This window comes from Nannospalax galili, unplaced genomic scaffold (genome assembly GCF_000622305.1).
Source record: "Nannospalax galili isolate Female #2095 unplaced genomic scaffold, S.galili_v1.0 scaffold158, whole genome shotgun sequence".
Taxonomy (NCBI): Eukaryota; Metazoa; Chordata; class Mammalia; order Rodentia; family Spalacidae; genus Nannospalax; species Nannospalax galili.
Window position 1 is genome coordinate 2920678 of NW_008345290.1, and position 25144 is coordinate 2945821.

The 25144-nt window shown below is 40.9% G+C and overlaps 1 protein-coding gene across 2 annotated transcripts in view; it reads right to left on the minus strand.

Annotated features, from left to right (window-relative positions):
* Igf2bp3 (insulin like growth factor 2 mRNA binding protein 3) overlaps nucleotides 1–25144 on the minus strand; it is a 174174-nt gene that overhangs the window by 33804 nt on the left and 115226 nt on the right. For both annotated transcript variants that reach the window (XM_008841466.2, XM_029567585.1), the window contains exons 4-5: nucleotides 19636–19687; nucleotides 19484–19547 (exon numbers count right to left, since the gene is read on the minus strand). In XM_008841466.2, coding sequence (XP_008839688.1) covers nucleotides 19484–19547; nucleotides 19636–19687 — 116 coding nt within the window. The remainder of the gene's footprint in view (nucleotides 1–19483; nucleotides 19548–19635; nucleotides 19688–25144) is intronic.

Here is a 25144-nt window from a genome sequence, read left to right on the forward strand (position 1 = left end):
GAAAGACAGGATCTTTAGCCAGGCAGCACTCAGTTTTTCTACTCAGAATTATCAGTTCCAAACGGAATAAAGTCACTGCACAAGGAGGGATCCCACCACACACGCACATTCATCTAACAAGGAGGAATCCCACCACACACGCACATTCATCTAACAAGGAGGAATCCCACCACACACGCATTCATCTTACAAGGTGGAATCCCACCACACACGCATTCATCTTACAAGGAGGAATCCCACCACACACACATGCATCTTACAAGGAGGAATCCCAACACACACATGCATCTTACAAGGAGGGATCCCACCACACACGCACATTCATCTTACAACGAGGGATCCCACCACACACAAACATTCATCTAACAAGGAGGGATCCCACCACACATGCATTCATCTTACAAGGAGGGATCCCACCACACACAAACATTCATCTTACAAGGAGGAATCCCACCACACACAGATTCATCTTACAAGGAGGGAACCCACCACACATGCACATTCATCTAACAAGGAGGGATCTCACCACACATGCATTCATCTTACAAGGAGGGATCCTACCACACACACATGCATCTTACATGTGGATCCCACCACACACGCACATTCATCTTACAAGGAGGAATCCCACCACACACGCACATTCATCTTACAAGGAGGGATCCCACCACACACACATGCATCTCACAAGGAGGGATCCCACCACTCACATTCATCTTTTGCAGTCTACATCTGAGAAAGGCCAATCGGTTCCAAAGGGCATATCATTTCAATCTTTGACCAAAAAAGCATTTTTTGGCCAAATTTTTTATTTAAAAAATTGAATCAAGATATTAATAATAGTTTAGAAATACACAAAAGCAGACTGGAGAGATGGTTCAGCATTGGCTACTCTTGTAGAGGGTCCAGCACCCACATAGTAACTTGCCTTTAACCCCAGTCAGGGAATCCAAAGCCCTCTTCTGGCCTCTACAGGCACCTGTACACACACAGTGCACATATATATACTCAGGCACACATATACACATAAAATAAATCTTAAAAAAACAGCAAATACTCAAAGAAAATAACTAGACTCTCAGCAAACGGACCAGTCCTTTGCACATTCCACAAATGTGTAGGCAAGTTCAGAGGCCTCTCCAAAAGTCCAGTGGAAGTCATGATATACCCTGTTCTATGTCTGATCTTTTTGCAAATACTGTATGTCTTGGGATATTTCCACATAACTGTATGGTCAGAGGGCGTTCTTACACAAGCACCAGAGGATGGCAACAGTCACATACTTGCCACCAATGCCCTGTCAAAGAACCTTAACATACTTTGCTTTCCTTTTGTTACCTTTTCTCTTAAGGGCTCTAAAATCTCTTGCATATTTCCAAAGAGTCAACAACTAAGACGTTTTAATTAATACCTAGATTCATATTTACTATAGAAAGTCAGTTTTTGAACAAATCAGTGATTCAAAGTAACTTTAAGCCATTTTGAAGGCCAGAAGAAATCATTAAAAGTTCTTTCAAAAGGCTAAACTCAGTCGGGCATTGTAGTGCACACCTTTAATCCCAGCACTCAGGAGGCAGAGGCAGGTGGATCTCTACAAGATCAAGGCCAACTGGTGCTACAGGGAGACCCTGTCAAAACAAAACAAGATAAAAATCTAAACTCAATGAAGCAATCATCTCCACATGTAAACATGACAGTGGAGAGTGCTACACCCTTTCTCATTACAAAACTGAGCACTGCTTCCCAAGAGATTAATTAGTACTACAGAGTGAAGCCAACACTGATACAAAAATGGTAAATAACTTCTTTCCTGAGATAGACATCCTTCTCCATCAGGATAAATAGATGTTTCATGGTCTTCTGGAACAATCTAAACAAAGACACGTGTATCCTAAGAAACTTTTTTAAAAAATATTTTATTTCTTTTTTTATGTGTATGAGTTTACTGCCTGCATACATGTAAGTGCACCCCTGTCCTGCAATGGCCACAGAGGTCAGAAGGGGGATCAGATTCCCCTGGAACTGGAGTCACAGATGGTTGTTAGCTGCCATGTGGTGCCGGAATGGAACCCAGGTCCTCTGCAAGAGCTGAACCATCTCAGCCAAAAACTATGACTTCTTCATTCCACTGTGCTGCTTTAAACAGTGTTTCTTTGAAGGAAAAACATTCTCCCAGTTATGAACTCAGAAGGTGCAAAGTTGTGGTACCTGGTTCAGTTTGGGCCCCACTGGGCTTCCAACTCAGGCAGCTCCAGACAGCAAGAAGATAGTCCTTAGAACATGTACCCAGCACTGTGACGCCAGCTGAGTTCCCAACCTCAAATCAGTGATCTAAACTTGGCCAGAGCTGAGAGTGTGTTGGTGTTACCTGGCAGAAGACCCTCAGTTTATGAATTTTAAATCAACTGCTAAAACCTTCCGATGTGTAAAGTTCGAAACTTGGCTATGTCATGTTGTTCAAGTTCATGAAAAAAAGCGGTAATGTTTTCAGCAAATCTAACATGTCTGCAGAGATGAGCAGCTATCACAAGCATTCAAAATCTAAGTGTTGAGTTCTACAGGACTCAGGAACCCTATCTAACATGGAAATTACTCTGATCCTGCTTGTCATCACTCAAGGGTTCTGATGCTATTTTAAGTCAGTCAAAAGATGTTGAGAGGGCTGGTAAGATGACTCAGCAGTGGATAAAAGCAATTGCTACCTCCTATGTAAGCCTGACAACCTGAGTTTGATCCCTAGGAACCCTTGGTAAAAAGAACTATGAAAGCTGTCCTCTGACCTCCACACGTTCCCCACCCCCCCGTGTTCGTGAGCACATAGACACACAAAAACAAATTAATTAAAAATGTTCTAAATAGGACATTTATATTACACCCTCCTTCCCAAGGCTCAGGGATCATCAGGGAAAAGTGGGCAGAAAGGGTGTATAGCCAGAAGTGGTAGAGACATACAAGGAAGCGGTGGAAACCATGTCGACTGGATACTACAAGGTAGTTGCACATATGAATACACAGCACTCATGACAGCATGAACAAGACCTGTGCAAACCCAAGCCAGACAAAAGCCCAGCATGGATGGGGGAGGTGGACAGGGAGTCCCAGCCCTAGCAATAGGATAGCTGCTGGAGAGGGACAGTCAGTTTTCCTTAAGGGTATGCCTGGTAAGTTGAGCCACACTTAAGAGCATTTGAGGAACACAAATTAGACTCAATATGCCTTAAAAAAAAAAAAAAAAAAAAGAGTACATGAAAGGTGGGAGGCATTAAGGGGATGCAGATAGGGGAGGGGATCTGAATGTGATCAAAATACATTGTTTTAAATTCTCAAAAATTCAATAAAAAAGTTTTTTAATAAACCTCCTGTCTTCTGCATTGACTAGCAAGAGAAAAAAACAGACACGAAGCTGGGGGGGGGTAGTAGAGTGGGGGTAAAGGCAGGGTAATGGCTCTGAATATGATCTAAATGCATTCTATGAATTCTCAAAGAAATCAGTAAAATAATTTTTAAATAAATGTGGAAGCCACGCATGGTGGTGCATGCCTTTAATCCCAGCAGTCAGGAGGCAGAGGCAGATGGATCTCTGTGAGATCAAGGCCAACCTGGTCTACAAGTTCCAGGCCAGCTGGTGCTATAGGGAGACCCTGTCTCAACCCCCGCCCCCCAAAGTGGCGTACTTTTGCTGGTTCACAACACTTTAAATTATACTAAGTTTATTGGAATAGCAAAAATGTCTCTCTAGAGCACAGGAAGTTCAACTTATGCAGGGGTCCACACACAGAGAACTGAATAACAGAAGAATATGAATGGTTTCCAACTAGCAATCTCATCAGGCCTGAACAGTTACATAACCATGCTATACTGGAAAGACCATTTTCCTGTTTCAGGTTAGCTATCCTACATACAAAACTAAAGATTACACTGATGACATCTTTCAGCCCTAAAATTCCACATCTGAAAGTCGCTGTCTTTATCTGGGGACTAAACCCAAGGTCATGTGCCTGCTAAGTACATGTTTAACCAAGTTCACTCACAATCTCATAAAGTTCCCTTTTTCTTGTTTCCTGACATCACTGCTGTCTATCAAGTAGGTCCTAAGATCAGGTTTAACCATTACTGAAAAGTCATAAATTCAATTTTCTCCTTGTACTATGATATAGTTTCAATGTCTGCAACAAAACCCGTGCTGAATTTTATTTTGCACTCTGAAGCATTAAGAGAGTAGAAACCACCTAAGGTATTTGGAGATGGGACCTTTATGGGGCATGAAGGCGAGCCCTATTCCAACAGAACTATGGCTTTATGAGAGGAGGAAAGACCTGAGCCTGGACTTGGCAGTTCCGTCCCACTTCAGGACTCTGCAGAGTCCACACTATGAGAAGAATCTTATCAGATGTAGTCACTGACCTTGACCTTTCCAGCCTTAAAACTCTGGGTCAAATAAACCTTTATTCTTTGTAAATTACTGCTTGTAGCACTCAGTGACGGCTAAAGGAAACAGAGGAAGGCATAACAAGAATTAAAGGTCGGTTGATAGTGTAACTAAGAAGTAACAAAATCTTAGTGATACTACTGTATGGATGCATCTTAACTATGGACAAAGTCTGCCTACCTATAGAGAACTTCATGACTAAAAGTGGTTCTAAAAGCAAAACAAAATTGGCACTGATAGCTGAGGGGGTGGCTCAGTCAGGAAAGTGCTTATATGTAAACATGACAAGCTCAGTTTGATCCTCAGCACTCCCACAAAAAGCCAGGTATGGTGGCATGTACTTACAATCTCGGCACTGAGGAGGCAGAGACAAGTGGATCCCTGGGGCTCACTGGCTAGCTGGTCTAGCCTAATCAGTGAGTCCCAAGTCCTAGCACAAGACTGTTTCTAAATACATATACATACATACATACATACATACATACATACATACATACATATGCCAATGAGTTGGGCCACCAAGATGGCTACCAAGTGTTTGCTACCAAGCCTGATGACTTGAGTTTGATCTCCAGGATTCACATGGTGAAGAGAATTGACTCCCAAAAGTGCCCTCTGACCTTTACTCACACACTGTGCCCCTCACCCCATGCACACACTCACTCACCCACCCAAATAATAAATGAATAAATGTAATACCAAGGTGGGTGGATCCTGAGGAATGACACCCAAGGCTGGCTTCCACACATGCTCCCACCCCAAGTGTCTCCATGTGCACGTTCACACCAAACACTGATGGAACATCACACACACACACACACACACACACACACACCAAGCATCCAAATGCACAACCTAGGGCTGGCTGTGTAGCTCAGGTTCAGACACTACTGAACCCCCCCCCCAAACCACACACAAAAGCAAATGAAACGGCTACAGAACAAGAACATATCCTAGAAGCATAAAATAAATAATTCTAAGATTGAAGTATCATGTAAAGAATATACACAATGTAAATGTATTTAATGAAAAAACCCACAGGCCAGTGCAATGGTTCAATGGCTAAAGGTACCTTCTAAGAAGCCTGATGATCTGAATTCAACCCCTGGGACCCACACAGCAGGAGAACTGACTCCCTTGAACTGTCCTCTGACCTCCACATGCGAGCTGCAGAATGTGCACGTGCACACACACAATAAATGTAATTTTAAAAAGCTTTGAAGCAAAACTTTGTAATTTTGAAAGCTATAGTGCAAAGTCTATGAATCTAGCAAAGTTAACAGTGTTTGTTTTTGAACAACAAGGTTTCCCCGTAGCCCCAGCTGGCCTGGAACTCGCTATAGAAACCAGGCTAGCCACCATGCTCAGCTTTGATTTCTGTTATTTTTGTTTTTAATCTAGTCCAGTTCCTGTTATATACATAGCCCAGGCTGACCTTGAACTCTCGACTCTCCTGCCTCAGCCTTTTAAGGGCTGGGATTGCATTTCTTTCTCCCAAATAAATCTACTTACATAATTCTTAAAGTCTAATTGGGATTTTCCTCTCTGTAGCTAAGATGCTTCAAACATTTGCAACCATAACTTCATGAGCCTGATATTGATCCTCATGCTGATACAAAGAGACCTGCAAGACAGCTTCACAGTTGTCACTTTTGTTTTCTTGTTGTTCCTAGACAGGGTCTCATGTAGAGTGGCCTTCCCAATTGCTAGGTAGCCAAGGATGATCCTGAACTCTTGCCTCTACCTCCAAGTACTGGTATTGTGTGTGTGTGTGTGTGTGTGTGTGTGTGTGTGTGTGTGTGTGTACACCACCACACCAGTTTATGGGGATCAAACCCCAAGCACTCTACCAACTGGGCTACATCTTCAGCCAGCTATGATTTCTAATAAAAAGACAACAGAATAACCTAAGTAAAAGAAAGTATGGGAACAAAATGTCTAACACTCTAAAGGGTTCTTTTTCACACAAAGCTTCCAAAGAGCAGCCTGTTCAACAGCTTTATCTCAGTACCCCTCAAAATGTGAAGGTAACAGGTGAGTCAGAAACTTAAGCCTCTCTTGTACTGGGCAGATCCCCAAACACTTCTCTTTTTAATGATTTTTAACATTTTTATTTGAACAATCTGGTAATCCAACCATAAGCTTAAATCATGTATTTCTGATAGGTATGCTGTGTACTTCGATTTTTTAGCCACAAGGTGGCAGGAATTTCCAAGGTAGATTCTATCTTAGAGACATAGCTATCTATATCTAAGGAATCCTTGGTCCAGGTGGCTGGGCATTGTCTGAGGGCAGCAGAAGGTGTTACTGATAGTGACAGGTATTTCCTGAAAATGCAGGGGAAAAGCGTAAGGATGCTGACTGCTGTGCTCTTACCACTTTCTAGCTAACATACTAGTTGTTTCAGGAGGATTAGCTTAGTTCCTCTTAATAGCCTTATGAGATAACATCTACAGTGATTCCCATTTTAGGCTGGAAATAGTTTGGGGATGTAGCTCAGTTGATAGTGTTTGCCTAGAATATATGAAGCCCTGGGTTTGGTTCTCAGCAGTCCATAAACCAGGTGTGGTGTCATATGCCTGAAATCCCAGCACTTGAGGATCCAAAGTTCAAGGTCATCCTCATGAGTCTGAGGTTACATGAGGCCTAAGAGAAGGAAAGAGATACAGGGATGACCCATGACAGATGAACTTGACCAAATCAAAGAAAATTAGTGGCAGACAGTCCAGTCCATGAAGCTGTACTCAGGAATGTGTCCTGTGAGCTCCAAGTTCCACTCATACCTTCACAGGTACACCTCAGTCAGGCTTTCCAGGCAGCAGATGCCAAGGAGAAAAAGGAGTGCTGAGACCATCAATGCAGGCACAGTGACCTGAGGTTCTGAGCTTGGTGTGGCCTGCCAGGGAAAGCATGGAGGACCGACAACATTGAGTTAGGCTTTGGCAGTCATGGGGAAGCTTGCAGGGCTCATGCAGCAAGTTCTGCCTAGCTCAGACAGCCCAGAGCCAGTGGTTTTCCCAGGAGCTAATATTTCTTGGACTGCTGTGTGCCAGGTCTTCAGATAAGCCTGTTTTCTATAATATGTATAATATGCATCAATGTTTCCTTTTGATCCTAATACATAAAATTATGTTTTTTATGTTTGTATGCCTATATGAGTTGATGTGCACCATGTGTGTGCACGTGTCCTTGGAGGCCAGAAGGCATAGGCTCTTCTTCAACTGGAGCTACAGGCAGTTGTAAGCTGCCTGATGTGGGTGCTGGTACAGAACCTGGACCCTCTGCAAGAGCAGTAAGTGTTCTTAACCACTGAGTCATCTCTCCAGTTCCCTTGATCCTCATTTTAAAGGTGATTAAACTAAAGCTCAGGGGTCAAGGTGGCAAGGTTAAGGCCTCCCTTAACTTCACAGTCCACACCATCTCCATTACATCCAATATCTTTTAAATAAAATACAATCTATATTAAAAAAAAAAACTTACTAGACAGCTTTACCAAATAATAATTTCCATAAGACTGTCACAAAACTGAGTTTCTTCCAGCTCTTTTAACTTTCTCTAAATATCCTATTTTATCTGTGAAATTATTAAGAATGGACAATATTCTTAAAAAGCAACTTGACCCCACGGGAGCTCAATTTGGGTGGTCTGTCTCTAAATACCCTCAGTCTAGAAGCACATCATTGAGGTCAGGGACTTTGCCTTTTATGACAAATTGTGGTTAATATTTAATAAAAACTGACTGAACAATAGAATAAAGACTACTACGACTACTTCCTTATTGAAATGCCAAATTTATTTGCTTAAGTTAGCTAATTACCTAAATTATGCAATTTCTACCAGCCTTTCTCCTATCAATCTTGATAACAACTAGACTCTGTTCATCTCTAGCAGCCATAATGCCTCCATATTCAACTTGCTGTCATGTTAAAATTACTTGCAGCAATAATTCTGTCTTGACGAGCCAGTCTATCATTCCCGTGCATGCATAAATATGCACATATACACATGTACATGTGTACACACACACACACACACAGTAGTAGGGATGGAATCTGGAAGGTGCTTTGTCATGGAACCATATTACTAGCCCTCTTTTTACTTTTTGAAACAAGGTCTCACTAAGTTGCCCAGACTGGTCTTAAACTTACTCTGTAGTACAGGCAGGACTTGAACTTGCTGTTCTCCTGCCTCAGCCTCCAGAGTAGCTAGGACTACAGGCCTGTGCCACAAGAATAGCTTTGCACTTGCTGTGGGATTTTTAAAATTCAGATAGAGGGAGCTAAATGTTGATTATCTTGTCCTCTACGAAAGTTCTTCTTAAGCTACTTCAGTGCTCTGTAGGCTGTGTCCAACAGATGAGCTCCCACTCCACTGCTGAATTAAGCATTTCTTCCTTTATCTTGCTAGTATCAAGTAAGTTTACATGGTGCGATATTACATAAGGATATTTTCATTCCATATTACATAGTTCCATGACAAAGGCAACAAGTTGGGGACACCTGTAATCCAAGCACTCAGAAGGCTGAAGTAGTAAGATCAAGAATTTGAGGCCAGCCTGGGCTACAGAATAGGACACTGCCAAGAACAGGGGTGGTGGGGGGGGAGGGAAGGAGGGAGGGAGAGAGGGAGGGAGGGAGGGAGGGAGGAAGGAAGGAAGGAAGGAAGGAAGGAAGGAAGCTATTAAGCTAACTAGGCACCTGAAAATTTCCAAATATTCTTGAGTTTATCCCATATTTTCCATCCAACAAGACCTTGGTTCTATCTATTAGTCAATACAGATCACTGGCAACATCAACATGTGAAACACCTTTTGACTGCCCTTACTTTTTTCTCCCTGTTCACTGGGGGTTAAAGTGTGTCTAGCCTGTGGTCCATGGGCCATGTTTCTGAGGACAGCTATGATACAGTTCAACCCATCTGTAGACAATGGCATGTCACAATGTAAAAGGCTGGACAGCTCTGGTTTAAGGGGTGGCATTTTCTTACTATGTTTGTGGGGCACAGTTGAAGAAAACGTTTGTAAAACATTGATTAAATGCTTATACTACAATGACCATAATGCCCAGAGGCTCAGATAAATGTTTAATTTTTAAAAAATAAAGAGCACAAATACAAGTAAGTTTAAACATAAGAATGATGAAAAATAACATGATCATGACACTTTCACCTGCTGGACTGGCAACGTTTGTCAAAGTCCCGTATCAGGGAGAATGTTGATTACAGACACACAATACAAACTACTTCATATTCTACAAAGAAACAACTGAAAAGGTAAGTTCTGGGTTGTCAACATGGCTCAGTCTGATCTCAGGATCAGTTCGATCCTGAGATCACATATAAAGATGGAAGGAGGTAAGTGACTCCACATAGCTGTCATCCAACCTCCACACGTGCATGCATATGTGCACATACACAGAGTAATAAACTTTTTAAAAGAAAATTGTAAATATAAATTCTAATTCTACAAATTCATCCTGTAGATACATTCACACATACACAAAAAAATTATACCCAAAAAGAACATTCTGTACACTGTTCATAGTTTAAAAAAAAAAAAAAAAGAAGCAATTTAAATATCCAGTGTGGAATTAGCCAAGTCAGTCGTTATAGACCCTTACAATCACTCTATGCATTCATAAATATACTTACAGAATACATTTAAATATATAAAATGCACAGTTGTTATAGTACCACTTGTAGGAGAAGGAGCAAACCACATGGATCTTTCATCCCTGAGCTTTGGCCGAGTTCACTGTGGCCAACCTGGAAGGTGCATATCATCAGTTTTAACAGAGTTAAAGTTCCAACTGTGTTACACAAATTTACCCCTTCTTCCCTGGCCTGTCTTTCCACAGTCACTCATAACTATATTGCCTTTGGCCCTAGATGAACTCCCATTCTTCTTTGAAAACATTTTAAAGTATATATATATTTTTTTTTCAGCATTTCATCTATTAAATTTTTTTTCAAAATGTGTTGATTTTTGAATTTTTTTAACATGGTGCCATATTACATAAGGATATTTTCATGCAAGTTTATGTTGTAGGTTGAGCTTATTTTCCCCATGCTGCCCTCTCCTCCCCTATCTCACTCATCCTGTTAATCCCCTTTCATGCCGTAGACAATTTTACTTCTCATATCATGTCATAGGTGCATGCACAATGTTAAGTATCTGTAGAAAACCTAGGAACCACAAATGAGAAAAAATACTTGCCTTTCTGAATCTGGTTTAATTTGCTTTTGATGATCTCTAGTTATACCTTTTTTGCTACAAACGATACAACCTGGTTGTTTTAGAGTTATAAAACATTGTGCATAGATATATTGTCCTTGAGCAGTCCATTGTTTCTCATTGCATAACCTATTACAAATAAAGCTGGGGCTGGAGAGATGGCTCAGTGGTTAAGAGCACTGGCTGCTCTTGCAGAGGACCTGGGTTCAATTTCCAATACCCACATGGCAACTAATAATCGTCTGTAACTCCAGTTTCAGAGGATCCAACACCCTCTTCTGACCTCCTCAGGCACTGCATGACCTACATACATGCTGGCAGTACATCCATACACAAAAAAATAAAATCTTTTAAAAATACAAATAGTGCTGGGATAAGCATTTGTGTTCAAGTATGGTGGTGCATGCCTGTAATCCCTGCATCAGGAGGCAGAGGCAGGTGGATCTCTGAGAGCTCCAGGCCACTGAGCTTGAGATCCTGTCTCAAAACCACACACACACACACACACACGTACATTATCTGTGTGATATGCTCACTTGGGTAAATACCCAAGACTTGTACAGTTGTACATCTGGGTCGTATGGAAGCTCTATCTTTAGTCTCTTGTGGACCGCCATACTGATTTTCACAGTGGCTGAACTAGTTTCTTTTTCCACCAGCAGTACAGAAGCCTTCCCTTTTGTCCATAACCTCGCCAGCATTTTCTTTTTTAAATAAAACAACTGCCATTCTGACTGGGGGGGGGGTGTGTGGAATTTCAATGTAGTTTTATTTACACTGCTAGTAAGTTGAATTTTTTTTCATGTTTATTAGCCAAATATATATATATATATATGTATGATATATACATAGATATATAGAAATGTATGATATATACATATTATATATATATATATATAGATATATATGATGTGTATGAGAGAGACAGACAGACACAGTATGTAATTCTAGCTGTCCTGGAACTCATTATGCAGACCAGGCTGCCCCAAATCAGAGATTCTCCTGCCTGAGTCTTCCAAGTGCTGGGATTAAAGGTGTGTGCCACCATGCACAGCTAATATTTTATCTTTTAAGTGTGCTCTGTTCATTTCATAAGATCATTTATTGACTGCGCTGTTTGACTTCTTGGTTTATTTCTTTTGTATATGCTAAATATTAATCTTTTGTCAGCTGTATAGCCAGCAACGAATCTCTTCCCATCCCGCATGCTATCTCTTCACTCGACTAGCTGTTTCTCTTGTTGCGCAGAAGCATTTATGTCTCATGAGGTCCATTTGTCCATTGTTGACATCACTCTCATATTCAGTCTTTGCCTATGCTTGTCAGGTACACTGATGTCTCCAGCATTATTCTTTTGCTTAGGCTTACTTTGTTTATACAGGGTCTTTAGTGGTTCCATATGAATTTTGATGGAGGCTGCACTCAAGCTGTAGATTTCTTTTGATAGAATAGTCATTTTCACAGTATCAGTTCATCCAGCCCATGAGCACAGGAAGTCTTTCCATTTTTTACTGTCTTCAATTTCTATGGGTAAAGTTTTCATTACAGAGGTTTCTCACTTCCTTGGTTAGGGTTAATCCAAGGTAATTTTAGGATGGGATTCTTTTCTTGAGTTCTTCCTCAGTGTATCTGTCATTAGTAGATGATTTTATCAGCATATGTAGATGTTATATGGTTTTAGTATATATGATTTTAACGTTAATTTTGTATCCTGCTACTTAGCTGAAATTGTCTATGAGCTCTAAGAGTTTTCTGGAGGAATTTTCAGTGCTCCATATATAGAATAATATCATCTACAGGTAAGGATAGTTTGACTTCTTTCCTATTTCATCTTTTATTCTCCTGTCTTAATGCTCTACTAAACCTTCAAGCACTATACTGAGTAAGAGGAAAGAAGCTCGACACTTTCACTTGTCCATGGTTTTAGTGAAAATGCTCTCATTCTCTACTTGGCGTGATGTTGGCTACAGTCTGTCAGACAAAGCCTCTATTATATTAAGATATGTTCCTTCAATTCCTAGTGTCTTCAGGTCTTTTCTCATGAAGGGATGTTGGGTTTGGTCAAAAGCCTTTCCTAATGTATCAAGATGATCATGGGCCTCTGTCCTTGAGTCTATTTATGTAATATATGATTACATTTATTGATTTGCATATGTTGAAGCAGTGATGCATCTCTGAAATGAAGCCAACTGCATGATAGAAGATCATTTTGATGTGTTATTTAGCTTTCAAGTATTTTACAACTATGTTCAACAAGGAGACTCATCTATAATTTTCTCTGTTGTCTCTATCTAGCTTTGGTATAAGGGTAATATTGACTTTGTCAAAAGTTTGGTAGTGTTCCTTCATTTCTATTTTAAGGAATAGTTCTAGAACTACTAGTATTCGTTCTTTGAAGGTCTGGTAGAATTCAGTAGTGAAGCCATCTGGGCCTGGACTTTTTCAGTTGGGAGCTTTTTTAAGTTATTGTTTCAATCTTACTGCTATTATAGAACTATTTAAATGATTTGTCTCATCTTGGTTTAATTTTTATAGGTCACAGACATCTAGAAATTTGCCCATCCTTTAGATTTTCCAATTTAGTGGAATATGTTATTTAAAAATAATAAATCATAATGACTTTCTGAACTTCAGTGTACCTGCTGTAAGGCATCTCCTTTCATCTGTAATTTAGGCTTTCTTTTTCTAGTTAGTTTAGCTAAGGGCTTGTCAATCTTGACTCTCAGTTCCACTGATTCTTTGCATTGTTTGCAGTTCCATTCCATCTGTTACTGCCCTGGTCTTATTATTTCTTTATATCTGATGATTTGGGATTCAGCTTCTCTGTGTTTCCAAGGGCCTAAGACAAACCATTATTTGAGAACTTTGTGGGTGTAGCCCCAGCTGTCCTGGAACTCACTAGATAGACCAGGCTGGCCTTGAACTCACAGAGATCCACCTGACTTTGCCTCCCAGTGCTGGGGTTAAAGGCGTGCGCCACTACGCCTTGGCTTGTGGTTTTGTTTTTTAAATGCAGGTACCTGTAGCTATAAATGTCCCTCCTTAGGCTGTTTTGTGTTCCACAGGTTTTGATATGGTGTGTTTTCATTTTCATTTAATTCTAGGAATTTAAAAAAGTTCCGTCCTGACTTCTTTGATGATCCATCCATCATTCAATAGTGTTGTTCCCTCTCAAAGGCTTGTGCATCGTCTATAGATTCTCTTGATTTCTAGTTTTACTCCTTTGTGGTCAGATAGAATACAATAAATTACCTCAATTTCTGTATCTGCTTAGACTTGCTTTATATCCTAATATGTGATTTATTTTAGAAAAAAGCTCCACGGGCTGCTGTAGTGTTTCTATGTATTGTTCTATAGACGTCTGTGAAGTTCAATGATCTGTTTTCTAACTTAGCTGTTTCTCTAATTTTGTTGGGATAACCTATCTATTGATGACAGTGGGGTGCTGCAGTCACCAACTATTGCTATGTTAGGGTTAAGCTTATCTTTACATTTGATAGTATTTGTTTTAAAAACTGAATATGCCCATGTCTAGTGCATATATTTAAAACTGCAATGTCTTCAGGCAAGAGAGGTGGCTCAGTAGTCAAGAGCACCAGCTGTTCTTGCAGAGAACCCAAGTTTGGTTCCCAGAACCTACATGGCAGCTAACTCCAATTTCGGGGAATCCAATGCCTTCTTTTGGCCTCCTCGGGCATTGCATGTACATGGTGTACTTACACGCAGGCAAAACACCCATACACATAAAAAATAAAACAAAAAGAAAAAAAAAAAACTTGTAAATGTCTCCTTGATGGGACTGGTCCCTTAATCAGTATGAATCTCTTCCGATTAATTCTGGTTTGAAGTATATCTTGTCAGAGATTAGAACAGTGACGTCTGTTTGCTTCCTACCTCCATTTGCCTGGAATACCATTTTCCATCCTTTCACCCTAAGGGGTGCGTGACTTTGACGGTGAGGTATGATATTTGGAGGCAAGAAACAGATGGATTCTGGTTTGTTGTTTTGTTTTTAAGACAGGGTCTCCCTTTGTTGCCCCAACTGTCCTGGCAGACTACCCTTGATCTCACAGAGATCTGCCTGCCTCTAGCTCCTGAGGCTGGGATTAAAGGCATTAAGTCATCATGCCCAGTCCTGGATCCTGTTTTTTAATCCAATATGCTTGTCTTCCTTTTGATTCAGTATTAACAGTCTCAATTCCCCAAAATTATTAAGGCGTGTATTAATTCCTGTCATTCTGTTGATTTTATAGCGCTTGGTATTCTCTATCTTCAACTGCTTACCTATATTATATTTAATTTTATTTTATGTGTACAAGTGTACTGTCTGCATGTATGTGACTGCACCCATGTCATGTACTGCTGCAGAGGTCAGAAAAGGGCATCAGATTCCCCAGGAACTGGAGTTAAGGACGGTTTTAGTCACCATGCGTGTGCTGGGAATTGAACCCAGGTCCTCTGCAAACGCAGTCGGTGCTCTTAACCACCGAGCCATCTCTCCAGCCCTGCTTACCTACTTTTTGAAACATTTTTTATTTTTTCTTGTAGCCTCATCAATATGTTTATCTTTCTCTTCAGTCCAAAGGAGTTCCTTCAAGTATCTTATGCAGAGCTGGCTTAATAGTCATGGATTCCTTCACCTGTCTTTATCGTGGCAAGCTTTTCTTTCTCCTTTAATTACAACAAATAATTTTGCTGGGCATGATAGTCTGCACTGGCAGTTTTCTTTCAGAGGTTGAAATATAGCTTCCAAGCCCTTTATGCTTTTAAAGTTTCTGGTGAAAAATCTGCTGTTGCTGTGATGGGCCTGCCTTTATATATAACTTAGTGGTGCTCTCCTGCACCTTTTTTATTTTTTATGTGTGTGAGTGTTTTGCCTGCATGTGTTCTAAGTGCACCCATGTCATGCATGCCTGGCAGGCCAGAAGAGGGTGTTGTATCCCCTGGAACTGGAGTTACACACAGTTGCTAGCTGCCATGTGGGTCCTGGAAATTGAACCCAGATCCTCTGCAAGAGCAGCCAGTGCTCTTACTTACATGTATGTAAGTCATCTGTGTCATGCAGTGCCTGTGGCGTCAGAAGAGGAAGTCAGATCCCCTGGAACTGGAGTTACAGACAGTTGTTAGCCACCACGTGGGTGTTGGGAATCAATGCTGGGTCCTCTGGAAGAGCAGCCAGAGCTCTTAACCGCTGAGCCACCTTCCCACCTCTCTCACACCTTTCATTACTCACTCTTCATTCTATATAATGTTGCGACTATGACATGACATGTGGAGGTTCTTTTCTGGTCTTGTACATCTCTTTCCTTGTATTTGGAAACTTTCTACTATAATTTTATTGGAAATGCTTTCAGTGTGAAATTCCCTCTTTTATGCCCATGATTTTGTAAGCTTTGTCTTTTCATAGTGCTCCATGAATCTTGTTCTGTTTGTACTTTCTAATTTATCTTTGTCATTGTCTGAATTCTCCAAATCCTCTCTCTACCTCCAAGCTATGAGAGTCTACCCTCCCTCCTCGATCTGTCCTATTGGTGAGGCTTTCCATAGAGTTTAATTTACTTTTTCTTTTCCAGTGTTTCAGTTTGGTTTTCTTCTCAGTATTACTGAATTCCACTTTCGTATTTTGCATTGACTTCCTTATTTCATTCAACTTTTTAATTCTTTAGTTTCATCTAATTCAGCCTTTTTGAAGATCATTATGCTGGGATTAATAATTTTGAGGCATTGGGTGCTAGAGAAAAAAAGAGAAAGCAGGTGAGCTGGTTTGGGAAAGGAACAGACACAAAATTGCTCTTCAAGGAGTTTTATTGGAGAAAGACCCTCAGGATCACGGGAGCCATGATTAGGCCTTGGGGTAGGAGAACATTAAAATGAAGAGTATGCTGTATCAGAGACAACATGAATGGGCTTCTAAGGAAGGGGAGGATTCCTTACAAAACCTGAAAAGGAGCTTCATTAAGAGTGATAGCTTAGGCTGAGCATGGCCCAGCACTCAGGAGGCAGAGGCTGGCAGATGTCTGTGAGTTCGAGGCCAGCCTGGTCTACATAGTGAGTTCTAGGCCAGCTGGGGCTACAGGGAGACCCAGTCTGAGTGATAGCTTCAAGTAAAGAGAGAGACTGTGGTGATGGTCAATGTGATGTAGGGAGGCCCAGAGGAAAGCCATGAAAAATCTCTCAAAGGAAAATATCTGACTTTCATATCATTGTAGAGAGTGGCCAGAAGTTCCATACTATGTGATTTAAGTCTGGGATAGCCAACATGATAGGGAACATGTAACCAGGTACTTGGTAGCTTTTGTTTTTCGTGTTGGAAGGTGTGCATCTGGGTTAGGTCACAGTGTTTTTTATAAATCACTCTTATTCAGTGGAAGTGTTTTCAATGTTTAAGTAGGACTAAGTAAGTTGTGGTAGAGTTGGCATGTCTTTTTCTTCTACTACACTGGTTTTCAAAGCATCATCCTCAATTTTTAGTATTCCCCAGAAAATAGAATAATGTCTGAAAAATTAATCTCCATCACTCACTACGAAAATACAGCAATAGTCAAAGGAAAAAAAGAAAACAATTACTTGGGGGCTGGAGAGATGGTTCAGTAAGTTATGTGCACTTGCCGCTCTTGCAGAGGACCTGAGTTCAGTTCCCAGCACCCATATGGCAGCTTACAACTGTCTGTAACTCCAGTTCTGGGGGATCCAACACTCTTTACTGGCCTCTGCAGGCACCTGCATACACATGGCATACATACATACACACAGGCAAACACATAAAATCTTTGAAAATAAAGAAATAAAATTTTGAATAAAAAAAAAAATCAAGTGCCAATCCTTTCCAGAAGTAAAGAAACACTGATAGCCCTGTGTACACTGAGACACTAACTGCTGTGGGGAGGAGTGGGAAGGAGAGAGACAGAGGAAGACCGGTGATTACTACTAAATTGACAGAAAAGAAAGAGGGGAAAGTAAACAAAACACACAGGGATGGGGTGAGGGAGGTGAAGCAGTTTTAACTAAAGTTAGAATGAAAAGAGGTAAAGAAATACAATCAGACAATCTAACATAGTCCCAGCTCTCAGGAAGCTGAGACTCCTATAAATAGGAAAAGAATAGAGGAAGAGGAGGAAGGGGAAAACAAAAATGGAAAAACTAAAGAGGAGAAAGAACAGAGCAGGACAGAGCTGGCCTGTGAAACTAAACAAAGGAAAAGTAAGTATCAGGAGGAGAGCTGGGTGGCAGAGTGACTAAGCCTCTTCGTGTTCCTTCCCAGGCTCCCAGATGCCTTTCACACCTCTGAGTGGACCTCTGCAAGGTCAGGTCACAGATGCTAGTGCCCTCAGTGCGTCACCCTCCATAGGTCAAATCGCAAATGCTATTCACACCTGCAGGAACTGGTTGCTGAATGCCATTCTTGGCCCTGAGCAGATCATTGCCAAGTCAAGTCATGGGTACTCTCTTCTTGGGTCAGGCTGGGTGGCAAATGCTGGCCCTAAATCTGTACAGTTCTTCCCAGGCTCCCAGTTGCCAATCACACCCGTGGATTGTTGAGTCACAGATACTAGTCACTCATCAGCTGAGTTGGAAATGCCCGCCGTGCTCCTGGGAATTCCTTCCTGATACCTGGCAGATCCTTTGGAACAAGAGTCTATACTTCCCTGCAGACTCGCTCTGATCAGGTCCCCCATGGCTAAATACTGCCTGGTTCTGACACAAAGTTTATTCCCTGAAATCTAGAAGAAACCTGTTGGCCAGGTTTCAGCATGCAGTCCCAGAACACCTGCTCTGAGTTTCTGGAGAGTGCCATTTACCTAGGGTCTGTGGTCATCAAGCAGCCAGCTTGGCAGGGGTCTTTTTAAAAATCTGTTTCTCTAGCTGAAGATTAACTGTCCAGGCTGTGCTTTCACAGTGCTAGAGGCCTGGGCTGTGGGGTTCCCACAGGCTGCCAGGCCTCACATCGCCCAAGCAGACAGGCAGTGCCCAGTGTAGGTGTTCTTCGAGGATCTGGATGTGGATCCTTCTCTCCTCTGGCTGGCTGCCCCTCCAGGTCTACCTGAATTCTCACTGTTAAAAATCATTGCCTCATTAGGGCTTAAGAGATTGTCAGGGCAATCCTCCTTTCACCTGCCCCACAGAATGGCCAGTCTGTTCCTAACTCTGTCTGGAGGTGGATGAGACTTCCAGTCAGCCCAAGTGCTGGATGATGAGTATTCTATGGCATTCCTGTGTTTGTGTTCTGGGCAGAGCTATCAAAGGCAGTATCTATGGGTCCCTCTTTTTTCTCTACTAATTCTGTTAGTTCTTAACTTATTCAAAGCCTACAAAATTATCATAGATTGATCTGAAAAGTCGCTAATTGCACTGGAACATACACTTTTTGTAAAGCTAAAAAGCAAGTCACATTGGTTCAATGTCTGCTCATTCTTCAATTATTATGAGAGAATTTAGGAAGAAAACTAATATTTAACTATTGTTAGTTTAATGCATAGTCAACTTACCAGCTTCAGCTAAAATAGTATTAAAGTGTCACAGTAGTTAAGGGGAAAGAAATCATGTAATTTGAAAATATTCAGGCCCAGGGCATTTTGCAAATATAATGCAGTTTAGTTTCATATATCACTCTGCAAATGGTATTAAAGATATATTAAAAATGGAACAAACCTTAAACCAATACTCATGCGAACTTAAAAAGACATAATTGCAGAGTCAAACCATAAAAAATAAAGTTTCCTTTTGCTCCCCACCAGTTCTCCTTCAATTTAGAGTCCACAAAATGTAAGTTACTGAACATAACCTAGTTATTACATAGAGACGAGAAGTTTCAAACTGCTTACTGTCTGGCTTGGTCCTTACTGGAATAGGTTACATTTACGACTGCAGTTTCGGAGTCAGTGTTCACTAGAGGAAGAGAAAAACAGAAAGAAAGTTAGTTATCTTTCTACTTCCTTCCTTTTACAAATTTGAAAGCAATTCAGAAGAGAGGTACCTTGCTCACAGCTCTCCACCACTCCATACTGGACTAGTAAACTATCCAGCACCTAGCAGGAGGGGGAGAAAAAATCATACATTTTTGAGTTTCCCAAGATATTAACCAGGGCAGGAATATGTTTTCAAATCACTAAGTAACCATGATCGAAAAGAGCCAAGGAATCAACAGGGGCTTTGCACTACAGAACCAAAGGAAAACACCACGGGGAGCACATTCGAGGCGTCTCTCTGCTGACCAGCCCCATCCCAGTCTTAACCTCTTTCTGATGGGTAACCAAGCAGCGGGGCAGCTGCTGAGGCTGCTCCTCAGCGGTGCTCCCGGCAGCTGCCTGGCTCCAGACGGGAAGCAAAGCTGTGCATACTTCTCATACATACACAAACACATCATCTCACTTCCTCCTGTATTCAAAGCCATGAGACAGGGCCTAAATTGAGTTTTATCTGTAAAAAAATGTTCCTTTTCAAAGAACTTCCTTTTATAGCTCTACTGAGTGTAGCATGAAAAAAACTCAAAGCACACAGCAAAATAAAGCACACTTGATACTCGAGTCTTCAAAACTACTCTCTCTAAGTGTGCCGGGCGTGGTGGCGCACGTCTTTAATCCCAGCACTCGGGAGGCAGACGCAGGTGGATCTCTGTGAGTTCAAGGCCAGCCTGGTCGCCATGGTGAATCCAGGACAGCTGGGGCTACAGGGAGACCCTGTCTCAAAAAAAAAAAAAAACAAAAAAACAAAAAAAAAACACCCCCCAATACTACTCTAAGTAGTTATCTGCATGTAGCTGCTCATGAAGGTGTAAAATGCATGTTTCTAAATCTGAGTGAGGCTGTATTACCTGAGCTGTACTTATTCTAAAGGGGAGACTATTAAAGCAGTAATAATAGGTTCATTATAATATGAACTGTGGGTGTGTCTCACCATGTAAACCAACTTCATCTGCCCTTAGCATCCAAGGGCTGAAACATTTTTTTCTTGAAAAGTATAAGCTGATAGTTGGGCATAGTGGCACACATGCCTTTAATCGCAGCACTCTCTTGGTGAGTTCAAGGTCAGCCTGGCCTACATAGTGAGTTCCAGCTGGGGCTACAGGGAGACCCCATCTCTCAAAAAGATCAGACAGACAGACAGACGGACAGAGGACGATAGATAGATGATAGGTAGATAGATAGATAGATAGATAGATAGATAGATAGATGGATGGATGGATGGATGGATGGATGGATGGACGGACGGATGGATGATAGATGGGAAACTAAGTTTCTATGAACTTATAGCAAACTACTACTTTAACTGAAAAATAAGAAAGGCAATCCCTGAAAATGTTTTCTAGTCCCAGGACACATAAAAACTGTTAAGAAACATGTTACATTTCTATGGTAATTTCTATTTAATTTTGGTACCCTTTTTTTGTGTGTGTGCTTACTTTCTTAAACCCCCTCTTCAAAGGATATGTGTCTTTTATGCCTTTGTCTACTAACTGCAGTTTGAAATCTACTAGGATTTGTCTTAGGGATGTGTTTTCTTTTAAGTAAGGTTCATTCTGAACTTGTTGATGGAATGCCCCTCCCCTGGATTTTTTTTTTTTTTTTGAGATACGGTCTCATAACCCAGGCTGGCCTCAAGCTTGCTATGTAGCTAGCTGTAACTTGGATATGATGATGAGAGACAGAGGTGGTAAGGCTGGTAAAAGAGGTGCATGCCATAGGGGATAATTATCTATTTAATATGTTTACTTAAATGATCACTCTTAATTCTTCCTAAAAGCAATTTGTTCAGTAATTAAATATATTTAGCTTCTATGGCTTCACCGATGCTGCCTCAACTTTATTGCTCCAGAGACATCACAAAGTCAAACACCTGTGATCTATGAAGAGTGTTGGCCAAACCTAAAGTAATAAAGCTAATGGAACTCACATTCTTCAAAAGCTCCACTAGCAAAGGGGACAGGTTTCACATTTGTACAAAGTACACGAATGTGCAGACACATTCATGTTTAGGAAATATATATTTATCAAAATTTTCACTGCATATATTATAGGAAGTTTAACATATTCAAAACAAAATTGCTTGTATAAACATCTTATTTCTAGGAATAAATAAATGCTACTAGTACACTATATGAAATCACTACAGAGGTAACTAAAAACTGCCATCTAGTATGCTAAAAATAGTAAAATTCATGGTATATAAATCATAAATAAATGATTCTAAAACCAAACTGAACCCCCCCCAAACCCCAAAACAACTGCAATCTTTAAAGAAATGGGTCTAGCATCAATCTTGTTGTAAACAAATTAACAACGCAACTTGGCATAACATGGGAAGCTTAAATCCACACTAGGGATGGATTTCAGCAAATCCTGGATGCCTTACTCAAAACTTTATACATGAATTTGGGGGATAATCATAACTCACAAGAATGGGGGAGAGGGCTGCCAATGGCCTAATCAAGATACTCAAATCTGCATCTGGCATGGCAGCACACATCACTAACCCCAGCAGTAGGGAGGGAGAAGAAAGTGGATCTCTGAGTTCAAGGGCAGTCTGGTCTATATAGCAAGTTCCAAGCCAGCCAAAGCTACATAGTGAGACTTGGTCTCTGAAAATAAAAATAGGGGTTGGAGAGATGGCTCAGCAGTTAAGAGCACTGGATGCTTTTACAGAGGACATGGGGTCCATTCCCAGCACCCACATGGTGGTTAACAACCATCCATAACTCCAGTTCCAGGGGATCTAACATCTTCTCTAGCATCTGTGAGCTTTGTATGCACGGGCACATTTAGATGCAGGCAAAACACTCATACACATAAAATAAAAATAAATAAATCAAAATTTGGGAGGCAGAGGCAGGCAGATCTCTGTGAGTTCAAGGACAGCCTGGTCTACATAGTGAGTTCCAGGGCAGCTGGGACTACAGGGAGACCCTGCTTCAAAAAGACCCCCCCCAAAATTTAAAAGATTATAGTAATAGTAAAAATAAAAAATTCAAGTCCTAAAAGGATTTCCAATCCCTACAACTGAACCAGTTTCCCTTCCGCCTCTTTTGGAGGCTAACAGGACTTTTCTGAATATGTTCTTTCAGGTCAGTCAGGGCTGCCACGTTGAACCCTGTCCCCGCCAGCCACTGACCTCCCAGAGTACAAGAACCTCCTACTAAGTTCTGATGTTTTAGCTCATCCAACATTAGATAGGAAATATGCCCAGCCCTGGTATCGGACACATGTGCTGCCTAACCCCAGGTCTTATGTCTCACAGCTCTACTCTGCCATTCAATCTCGTTTAATGATCCTTCTGCTTCTCCTCAAAAATATCCGTTACGGGCTGGAGAGATGGCTCAGCAGTTAAGAACACTGGTTGTTCTTGCAGAAGACCTGGGTTCGAATCCCAGCACCCACATGGCAGCTAACAACTGTCCGTAACTCCAGTTCCGGGGGATCTGATAGCTTCTTCTGTCCTCCGAGATCATTGCATGACACGGGTGCACTTACCTACATGCAGGCAATACACATATACACATAAAATAAAAATTTTTTAAAATATCCTTTGCATATTTTCAATATTCCCACAAATCTCCCACAAACCATTTCCAACTTAAATGAATTTTTCACTCAAGCTAGAATGGAAATACTTCTGTATACTTAGCTAAGAGGTACCAAAGCAAGGGAAAACCTCAGAGAAAAGTATCTTGGTAAAAATTTCCCTTGTAGGTACTAAGGACTTGAAATTTCCCACATGTAGGGGCCTTGTTTTAAGTTGTTCATCCAAAAGTGGTATACAGAATAGTACAGAAAGTATAGCCTAGCCTACAAACAGTGTAGAAAGAGCCACATGGCAAGTGCAAAGATTATCACTTTCCTGAACATAGTGGCAAAGAATTAGGTTCCTCATAACAGCCTGAAGAAGAAACAACTGAGGAATGATGGACAAAATACAGTGTCTGCCTATAATGCAGTATTATCTGGCTATAAAAAAGAAGTGTTTATACATGATACAACAAAAATGAACCTTGAAATCTGCTAAATGCAGTCAGTCCTAGAAGACCTTGCATTGTAGATTCCATTAGTAAGAAATGTCTAGAACACTGAACAGCACAAGATGGAGCAGTGCTTGCTTAGAGACGGGGAGAACAAAAAGTGGAGGCAATAGCTAAAGAATGCTCTTTGAGATTATAAAAATCTTCCAAAGTTGTAGTGGTGATTGGAAATAACATACTAAAAACCATTGCAGAAAACATGTCAAATATTGATTGCAGGGGATGTAAATCATATCTCAATTTTACTATTTTAAAAAAATCACTAAGATCAACATTACCAGGTAAAGGCACGGGTGTTTTTAAAACTCAAGTATTATCAAAATCAATAAACACAAAATTTGTTATATTTTGCTGCTCTGAACACACTCAACAAGCTACAGAATCAAGGCAGCATCCCTTCCTCGGTCTCTCTGCAGTCTAGCAGTATTGTTTGTTCGTATCTATCTTTGATTATTTCAATATAGATTAAAAATATCCACATGGCCCCAGTTTGGTCAGGTTTCCTCTGCTACACCAGCTCTACCCTGACAAAACCAGATAGATGTATGTCAGCCAATTCAGCAGGGGCAAGAAAGCACACAGTGCTGGACTAGTACACTTGTATCCGGGTTACTCAGTGCTTCTTGTCATCTAACCCTGTGCTTCTTCCTCCCAGTCCACCAGTCTTCCTGCCAGCAGTTACACAACCCTTCGGTGGCTTCAAATCACTGATGTGCACTGTCTATATTTCAGTGTGGCTAGGAGGCCAGCAGTGAGTTCCCTGGTTCTGCCTAGAATGCCCATATACTCAGTACACTTCTCACCACTATGCTTCAGCCACACTGCCAAGGCTGATAAAGTGTCTCTCTCCAGCTTCACTAACCCCCATCATTTTATCATCTCTTCTTTATCTACTCGTCCACTAGGCTGATGTGATTATCAAGTATGTCATAGTAACCTGTTCTTTACCATCACACTGGCTTCCATGTTAAAGCTGACAGGTAATTCCTGATACACACACACACACGGCCTAGTCTTCTTCATACACTTCATTTGACTTTCGCTTATTTTTTAATCATTATTTATTCTTTGTAATTTTTAATAACTACACGATTAGAAGACACATTTCATTACAGCTTTAACATATTCAGTAACATACTCCAGCGCAAGAGTACATTATCTTTCACAAGCAGCTATAAGTTTCTAGGTTCATAGTTGAATTAATACAGCTATACAATATTGAACTCAGTATAAGCCCTGTAAGATATAAAATTGAATGACATTTAACCTTTAAAAAATAAGCGAAAGTCAAATGAAGTAACAACATTACCATTGAAATGCACCTGATGACTTTATATTCATGCTCAGATGCCAAGGAGCTCAGAGAAAGTAACTCACTGTCATTAGTTATAATCAGACATATAGAGATTAGAAACGCATGTGCAAACTTCTTAATGTCAATTGCATTGAAAATGAAATTTTCTGTATGATACTG